We start from the raw sequence: 9,936 nt of genomic DNA, 5'->3' as shown, positions 1-9,936 counted from the left end.
GTGTTCATCCAGCCCTGCACCTTGTTGTCTTGAAATTTGTTTTGCCTTCTCTTAATAAGATTCTTGTTGATGTAGCCATGAATAAGTTTTAAAGACAGTGAGCATTCAAATATGTAAACTACATGTAATAAAAAGAGCCTGGATGATGTATATGGTGCCAGCTTCTATTCAGATATTGGATCTATCAACTCCTGATTTAAGAGACAAAGGTACTAAGCCAAGCTGCCCCTCAGCAGAGAGAAATATGGAGGGAGAACTGGGTCAGCTGTGCACGTCGGTATCTAGCCTGTATGCTTGAAGTTGATGTAATCAGTGGTATCATGTAGATGTTGGATGGATGCTTAAGTCAAACACTTAAGCAGAAACAGAGTACTGAAATCAACAGGAAGCTTTTTCTCATTTTATGGACTACTTTGTTGAAATACCTTCCCAAAGCTCATTATGACATGCTAATCAACTTCATGATTCTCTAGCTTGGAGCACTCTGAAACTGTGCATCATGCCATTTGTGTATAAGCCTAACATGCAAACCATACACATTTCACAGTGATCTTCAAAGGTCTTTGGAGATGGTACCAGATAAACAATCTAAGTTGGAGGGAATTGTGTACATATAGATCAACTTCCCAAAACTAAGGTCAAGTATAAGACATTAAATTAAAATTGTATTTAACTAAAATTCCTTCATTGGTACAGAGAAGGGAAAAAAAAAATCAAGAATTCAATACAAACCAATGGAAAGAATGGGAGCAGGTTGTAATTTACAACAAAGAATGGAAAAAATTATACCGCCAAACGCAAACACTTTCAGGAAAGTATTCAGTTAACAAAAGTTGAAGTGGTAAAATAAAACGATGACACTGGTGAGTTGAAGTAAAAGTTGAAATATCCATCTATTAGCAAATAGATGGCAAAGCAAAAGCAAAAGCCGAAAGCAAAGAGAGGTTAACTATCTTGCGCATTTGAATTACATAATTGACCAATTATGTCTTTATACATTGTTTTCAAGGGAGTCTTACAGTGCAGTGGTAGTGTCCATACATCTAGGCCGGAGTATTATAACATATCGGAACAGGTTGATTAAAAATAATTATAAAATATATACGTGCACAGGTTGAAAATGTGTTATGCAAGTATTCAGTAATTACTTTGTGATTAAGCTTAAAGAAAACACTGTAGGCCCATTTATAGATTTTAAATTACTCTTTGAATCCAGTAACCAATCAGTACTAAGACTTTTGTTTTGTTTTTATTTGTTTTTGTGCCATTTTCTGGTTAATTAACTCAAGAATCATTAGATGTACCTTGAATTGTAAAAGTTTCATTCTCCCCTTCTGTTTTAAAAAGACTACCCAAGGTCAGAATCTGCAGTGCTCAGAAATCACCTCTAATTTTTGAGGGGTGGTGGTATTTTAAAGCTGCATTAAAGTATTTGGGGGTCTCACCTGGTGATGCCCCACTATTTTACTGCAAATGTCTTTTTAAATGTTTTTTGATCAAATGAGAATTTAAGAATATAACCCACATGAAACATGTGGATCAGACTGATGTTTTTACGTGATCTGATTGGTTCATGAACTAACAAGATCACAGAAAAACAGCAGAAGGACAAATTGCTGATGGTGTCGAAGCTAATCCTTAACTCTTGAGTTATTTATCAACACACTTCTGGACTTTGTTTATCCAACTTTCTCAAGAATAAAAGCCCATGACAAGGTGCCATCACTTGAGTTGCCTAGCTGCTTCTTAAGGGTGGCAAAGGTTTGAGAGCATTATGCCCTTGTGAGAATATAAGAGAAAGAAAAACTGAAACAAAACTTGTAAAGGCATTGCAGGTTGCAATGGAGACAGGCATAAACCCCATTGTTGGAGCAAGAAATACATTTTCGTTTTGAACTGTTTGCACAAATGCAGGGAGGGAAGACAAAGAATTAGTTGCTGAGAAGTCAAGGAAGAATTCTGTGGAAGATGGAAACATTTTAAAAATTGTTTACTTGGTACTTGGCAAAATGGAAATGTCTTGGCTGTTAATAGAACACTTATTTTTCAGACTTCTGTTCAGTGGACAAATGTGACTTATTACCTTGGTAGGATTCATGCAGTTTATTGCTGAACTAGCATACATTGAATTGAGCCACGTTTTGGAGAACCAAGTCAAGTACAAGCTGCACTGAATGTAGAATTATGCTTTGAATATTGTTGTCATGTTTGTCCTTGATTTGTATCTTTTAAGGTCAGTAATTGTTGATGCTCCCTGGACCTTTGTACAATTATAGGTGCTTAAGAGGATGTCAGTTAATGGGTTAATGAAAGTTAAGTACCAAGAATTCTGTCTCATATCTCTTTAAAGTGGAATTATTAATACCTGCACTAAAATATGAAGGCCTGTTTTAAAATATAAACATTAATTTCCAACTGTCACTGAAGCACAGATCAACAAGCCTTGCAGACGTTCCTACTGTAATTAATGCTGAAAAATCCATTTGGATGTGCTGAGATAAGAAACTTTGCCTTTAAATTTTCTAATCAAGACACGTGATAGACCAACAGCTGTCCTGATAATACAGCGCACTTTCTGTAGAAACCCCACTTGCAGTCCTGAGGGAGTACTGCACTGTTGGAGGTGCTGTATTTTTGGATGAAATGTTAAACTTAGACTGTCCTGTATTCCCTTGGCTATAAGGAAGCGTTCCTGTGCAGTTATTTGAAAGATGATCAGGGGTTATCCCTGATGTCTTGGTTGATATTTGTCACTATTGGTCGCCAACATGCACTTTCTAAAAAATACCAATATAATCAGAGATTGCATTAGAGTTCATACTGGCATAAGTTCTTCCTTGTGACCCTTTCACCTTGTAGTTTTCATTGGTAAGATTTCTGTAAACCATTCATGATGAGTTCATCCTGTATTTACTGCAGGGGAAAAAATTCTATTGGAACCCGTCGAGACCATTTACCCTATGTAATGTATCTGACTTAGTCTATCGTGGCAACATTTCAATATGTCACATTGCTAAAAGAACTAAAGTAAAATGGAGGGCCATGCATGAAAAGATCCATTGATGTATCAAAACATCATCTTTGGCAGAAGGTTGGCTTGTGTTCTGATAGAAAATTCTGACAAAATATATACCTGATCACTTTTATTTTCCAGATAACAAAAATGAAATGGGTTTATTGCTCCAAGTTTACCTCCCTTTCTTGCTCTGCCCTCTTACTTGGCTTCTTCCTAGTCACGTTTAAACGGAATTTGACTTGTGCCTTAGGAGAAAGAGATTAACTGCATCTTAGCACCTTTGACCCAGTGCTCAAGACTGAAATGACCTTTGATAGGAGATTAGATCTTTTGAAGTAACAATTCAACTGTGTTTAAGCGAGAAATTTGTGTGAAGATAATGGGGACACCAGCAAGATTGAAGGAGATAGGTTAGTGTCAATTGGGAACAAGTGATCAAGCCAAGTTAAAGTTTGGAAACCTGTAGATTTAAGAAGAAGGGCAGTCTGTCAGCTTTCTACATCTCCAGAGGAGAAGAGTTTGTTTTTTGTTTTTGAAATGTTTACTATTTTGTGGAGGCATAAGAATTTGCAAGCACAATGTATTGGGTATGGTGTGAAATTTTCCAGGGCCTTTTGAGTTAATTTTGATTGTTATATGGCAGCCCATCTTTCTTTTAACAAGAGAGATGCTACCTCTACTTCCCTACGTCTTGGGTGGGAAAGGAACATGTCTGTCACCTCTTGGCTGTTTGGTCAAAAAGCCAGTTGATTAAAGGATCTAGGTCTGTGTAAACAATGTTAGCAGTCAGGGCAAACAGCAGAAGGTTGCTGTTGACAGCCAGAGTTCAGAGTGCAAGATAACACAAATAGAATGATCACTTTTAAGCTGAGCAGAACTGGCAATATCTTAAGGTTGTAATAATTCAATTTTACTGATGAATTGAGCGTAGTTGTGTACAATATTAAATTACATAGTGACAAATACTATCGGTGTTGTAATTTTAAAAACATGGTGATTAAAACCCCAGCTACGATTAAACAATGAGAGAAAGGTTATGCACAAATTAAAAGTTACCATGTCCTGCCCATCCGGTTTTTTGAAAGTACTTTTGATGACCTTTTAGGGGGTGTGGAAGTGGTATTGACCAGGTTGGATTTGCCCTTTTTCTGTGTGCATGACATAACTGAACAATTTCCCACATTGTCATTTAGATATCAGTGTTTTAACTGTTGTAGGGCAGCTTGGTTAGGGTGTAGCAAGTTCTGGAAAATACATCTTCCGTGCTATTGACAAAATGTTGTCAGGGCCCATATCTTTGCTGTATCCAGTGCCTTCAGCCATTTCTTTATACCACATGGAATGAATTGAATTGGCTTATAGCTGGTATTCGTGATACGGGGGACTCCTGGTAGGAAGCTGAAATGAATTATCCACTCGAACCATCAGGCTGAAGATTGTTGCAAATACTTAAGCCTCTTCCTTTTACATTGGTATGTTTAGCTTCCCCATCATTGAGATGGGGATATTTTGTGGTGAACCGCCTTCTCCAGTCAGTTGTTTAACTGTCCACTATCATTCATGACAGTATCTGGCAGGACTGCAGATCTTGGATCTGATCCATTAATTGTGGAACTGCTTAGCCCTGTCTATCACTCTGTTTATGACCATGCAAATAGTCCTGTGTTGTAGCTTCACCAGGTTGACACCTCATTTTTAGGCATTCTTAGTGAGGGGTGGCTTGATTGAAGTGTATAACATCTTGAATAGCCTTGACAAGACGGACGTGGAAAGTATATTAAATTTTGTGGATCAGTCCAGAACTAGGGGACCATGTAGAAAAATGAGGGGTCGCCCTTTCAGGACAGAGATGAGAATTTTTTTTCTCTCTGAGGGTTGTGTGACTTTGGAACTCTACCTCAGAAGGTTGGGTCATTTTAAATTATTTATTCACTTGTGGGATGTCGACATTACTAGCTAGGTCAGCATTTGAATATTTTTAAGTCCGAGATGGTAGGGCTTCTTATACCCTCGCTTGATGGTATAAAGATGGAGTGGGTAATATGTCAGGCCATGTGTTTCAGTATAATTCTACTGCTACTGATAGCCCACAGTTCCTCATGGATGCCCAGTCTTGAGTAGTTAGATTGGTTTGAGATCTATCCTATTTAGCATGGTGATAGTGTACACAACATGATGGATATGAAGATCAGATTTTGTCTGCACAAGGACTATGCTGCGGTTGCTCTTACCAATACTGTCATGCAACTGCAGCAAGCAGATTGAAAAGGATGAGGTTAAGTGTTGTTCCCTCTTAGTTGGTTCCTTCTCTTCAACTTGACGCAGGTATGGTATAGCATCTGGGCAGTGGGAGAGTAATCTGCAGGTAGTTTCCTTGCCTTTCTTTAACCTGGTGCCATGAGACTTCATGGGGTCCAGATTTAATGTTAATCACTCCCAACTGTGTACTATTGTTCCACCATTCTGCTGGTTTTGTCCTGGCAGTGGAACAGGACATAACCAGGGATGGTGATGGTCTTGTGTGGTACATTGTCACACTGATGGAATTATACCTTACTAGTCTGTAAGACATCACATTAGCCCCCAGGTGTTAGTAAGGAGAACTTTGCAAGATAGATATTGCTGAGTTTGTCATTGTAGTTATTGAACTGCTTATCTGTAAAATGACATTTCTGGATAATTTGGATTTCTCTCAGGAGCTACATTGAAGTTATATGCTCATACCCTGATGGCAGGCCTTTATTTTAGACTGAAATGGTGAGAGTGCACCAATCCACTGAGTAAAGATTACACTATATTAGAATACTAAAAGAAATACCACACCTATTCCAATGTGCTTTAGTATTCTGTCACTTGCTTTATATATGATGTTTAGTTCAGCATATCCAATTTATTTCACTGCCAGTGACAGGCTTCTAACTTCAACTTCACCTCAATCTTTAATAGTCCTGTTATATTGATTTTATCGCTTAATCAGACTATTGACATTTTCATTAAAATTTTATCATTATACTTTACTAAAATCTTTTTGAAAAAATTGTCAGTAGTACAAAAATTCTTTTTAAAAGCGCCTATTTTTCCACCTTCCCTAATCTTCCGTTGTGAGGTTCCGTGTCAAATTCTGCTTTATAATACTCCTGCAAAATTCTTCACTGAGTTGAGACCAAGTTGTTAGGTTGCCTCAAAATGGGAGACTTATTTGTGAAGTGAATAGTGTTAAATAAATAATTGTGCATTCTGCACTTTGTGATGTTGATCAGCTTACAGTTGCTAAATAAGAATTCAAAGGCTTGGACTAAGGTTAGTGAAAAGAGTGCTGCAGAGTGCATTCCAGCTCTGTTGGTTTCAATAATAATCTTAAACTAATTCCCAGTTAATATTATAGATAAAGCTATCTCAAGTTGTAGTACTAAGCCATTGACTCATTGTCCTACACTTGATATTCCTGTTTTGTGCTGACCTAGTAAAGGAAGTAGTTCAGGGTGACCCATTTGCCTTCATATGGTCAACAAATAGCCACAGGTCCCACTACTGATCCGTACCTAATGATCCAAAAATATTTTTGTGCATAGGAATTGTGAAGAAATAAAGAAGCTGGGCTATGAGGCTTTCTCCACCAGAATATCCTGTGTTTTAGTTTACACACAGTAACGCTCCTTAATAGGGTGGTGTTGAGCTGCAGGTACTATGGAAATATTCCAGCCCCATGATCCAAAACTGAATTTGGCAACTCATGATTGATCATTTTCAGTAACTTTACAGAAACAGAGGGAAGAGAATTACAAAGAATATAGTCCTGTAAATTAAGCACGAAGTATAACCTTTTAATTCCAGATAGATTGGGGTGAATTAAATATTTTACCTTGTTTTTGAGTTGAATGTTGCAATGTGTCATGACAAGTTGCCAAATCCTTTTTTGGCTGGAATATTTCAAATGCGCTTGTCTAATAGGAAAAAGTGGCCCCTTGAATGTAAGGAAACTGCAGGAAGGACATTTTTATTGATTTATTGAGACCATGAAATTACTTCATGCTCAATTTTTAAACAGGAGGGAACAGAATGTGATTATTCACTTAGAATGCACTTGGCAGCACTCCTTTCACTTGAAATTTGGATTCGACTTTGTTGATTTCAGGAACACACAGGCTATTTTTCTGGTAGTTTTGTACATTTGTCACCCTTCTTCATAAGTTTAAACACGCTCCACTTAATCTCTCCATATTTATGTTGGAACCTACTTGTTCTTTCTACATCCTGTCTGAGAGATTCCTTTTCTTCTTGGAGGAACTGAGCAGTGCTGCAATGTGTTACAGCTTATCCTATCATATACCTGATAATCCGTGTGGGTCATAGATTGATGTCACATCATTTGTTCAGTGTTAGCTGTACCACTGTGGCAGTGCATAACTTTAGACATTTGAGCAAATATGTGCTGTATTATGCAACTCGTGTACAATTGGGCTATTTTGAGTTTTAGAAGAATAAAACTGAAAATTACTTGCTCTTATTATGCATTATGCTTAATAAATGGTTAAATTTCTGCAATGTAACTGGCTGATATATTGTTTATTGGATTTATTTATAGAACAGGCATTACACTTTTCATTGTCATAGGTTTTCTTGCTATGTATGAATGTTAACAGTAGTCTACAAGTGCGAAAGATTCGTGTTCAGAACTAGCTTTTTCCATATCTGTGTTGGTACACTTGGATTTTCTTTTTCATTTAACTCAGTTAACATGTTTACTTTTGTTCCCTCTCAGCAATCTATGGCAGCAGTCCTTGCCAAAGGAGAGGAACTGGCAAACCGTCTGGAAAAGGAGAATGAAGAAGCAATTGCTAATGCTATAGCTGAGGAAGAACAATTAACAAGAGAAATACAGGCTGAGGAAAACAACGACATAAACCTAGAGACTGACACTGAAAGCGAGCTTACCGTGAGTATGACCTACATCTATTCACAGTTTATCGTTTGTTGCAATTCTCTCTCATTCAATACATAAATGCAATTTGTAGTTTACTTTTTCTCTTCTTTGAGGTGTTGAGGTACAGTTCCACCACCCGTCTTGGTAACTCCCATCTTAAGTGTACATTCTTGTTACCTTTAGACCCTGGGTTTCTGCAGGTTGTGTGATTGCATCATAGCTCATTCAAAGCCTGACATCTACAGTTGGCATTTTTCCTGAGGCATTGCTGAATATTGATTGTGAACAAGGAAGTTAGAAAAACTTCTTGTATTTTCCAATACAGCCAGACCTCTTGTTGGTACTGATTTCCTGCTTTTTATCTGTCTTTGAGAGGTCCACTGGCTATAATAAGATAGTATTTAAATATGAAATTGCTTTTTCTTTCTAAACTTTTGTTATTTAAAAGCCTTGCATGGTGTACTATCCGATTACATGATCTGCCACATTTGTATTTTTTTTGTTGAACAACATTACATAAAGTTTCTTTTTTTTAATATTCCTCTAATTGCCATTTCCATGCCTACGATATGTGCCATATATGTAAATCTATATTTTGTCAGCTGTTGGTTAACTTGCCAATTTCCATTATTCTTCTTGGAGTTTCATCTGTTCTGGCAAGTGATGGAAGTCTTAGCCTACTGTATTGAAAGGTGGTTACACTGCAGGCTTTGTGAGTGTGCCAAGGGATTATCCGCTTCGTGAATGCATTAATTTTGAATCTGAACAGTGCACAGGGCCTTGAAGTACTTACAAGTTAGTGTAGGAGGATACAGATTAAAATAATATCCATGGAAAGCTTTCAAAGACTTGAAAAGTGATTTATGAAAAATGGGGGAGGGGAAAAATGTTACAAACTAACTTAAAAGATATTTGATAAGTTGAAATGGATTTACAATGGCTTTATTGGTAAAAAGATAACATCAAAATGAAGCAATTAAAAGTGACAGTGATTGAACATTAATCCAGTCGCACCAAAATACTTTTTAAATAGTTGAAGTGGAATCCAAATTAAAGACTTCAAAATTAATAGAAAAGCTTGCAAAATCAATTGATGTTTGTCAATATTCTGGTAGACTTGAGTGAACTGGAAGGAGCTATTTGGAGAACCATTGGTTTTCAAACCCTGTTGGGGCATTTTGTTAACCTGAAGAATAATGGAAAGGGTAATGTCATTAGCATGACCATTGATAACAGAAGGTCCAAATTCAACACTTTTAATATCATTATTTCTTGTATTAGAATTATTTGTCTTAGAATTTTGAACTGCAGTAATGCATTTTCTGTTCAGATTGCAGCTCTAATATATATAGCCTCTGTCTCTACAAGGAAACTTGCATGTTTCAAAGGGAAGAAACAAGTCCACTTCAGAAATTTTGAACAGACTTGACGATATCAATATTATAATGAGTTTTACTTTCACGAATCAAGCAGTCATGCACCATAAAAAGATGCAACTGCTTTCCATTTACTTTTGATCAAAGAGTTAAGTTTCAAAAACCCTTCCTATCATTGACAGCAAATGAATAGGAAATTATTATAAAATGTGTGGTCCACACGAAGCTTAAAAAGATTTGATACTCATTTTCTGAAGAAGAACATGCTGTTGCTGAGCTAATAGAACAGCTTGATCCTTCTCAACTAATCATCATTCTTAAGGGGGACGATATCTTCTTAGTGTAAACTCTACCTGTGTGGGTTGAAGCTCATTTTGTAAAAGGCTGGTGCACCTTTTGGTCTTTTTTCACCACATAAATTGTTGAATTCAGTATATCAAAGTGATGTTCTTTCTTTGTGTAGGCCACCATTAATAGTGGCAGCTTGACTCTCTACAGTGTTTCCTCACAATCTCAAAATCTGGATTGGAATGATGTTCTAGCAGAATATGAAGGTATGTACATTGTAACTAATGTATATTCAATTGGCATTTCAGTATATATAATTGTTTTCTTGCAAA

At 36.8% G+C, this 9,936-nt stretch overlaps 1 protein-coding gene across 1 annotated transcript in view; it reads left to right on the top strand.

The window, feature by feature from the left end:
* LOC125487079 (S phase cyclin A-associated protein in the endoplasmic reticulum-like) overlaps positions 1–9,936 on the top strand; it is a 31,150-nt gene that overhangs the window by 15,477 nt on the left and 5,737 nt on the right. Inside the window, exons 7-8 of the mRNA XM_048617050.1 lie at positions 7,779–7,952; positions 9,780–9,870. Of these exons, the coding sequence (XP_048473007.1) occupies positions 7,779–7,952; positions 9,780–9,870 (265 nt within the window). The remainder of the gene's footprint in view (positions 1–7,778; positions 7,953–9,779; positions 9,871–9,936) is intronic.

Source organism: Rhincodon typus, chromosome 36 (genome assembly GCF_021869965.1).
Source record: "Rhincodon typus isolate 14 chromosome 36, sRhiTyp1.1, whole genome shotgun sequence".
Lineage (NCBI taxonomy): Eukaryota > Metazoa > Chordata > Chondrichthyes > Orectolobiformes > Rhincodontidae > Rhincodon > Rhincodon typus.
This window is presented reverse-complemented; position numbering and strand designations above follow the sequence as displayed.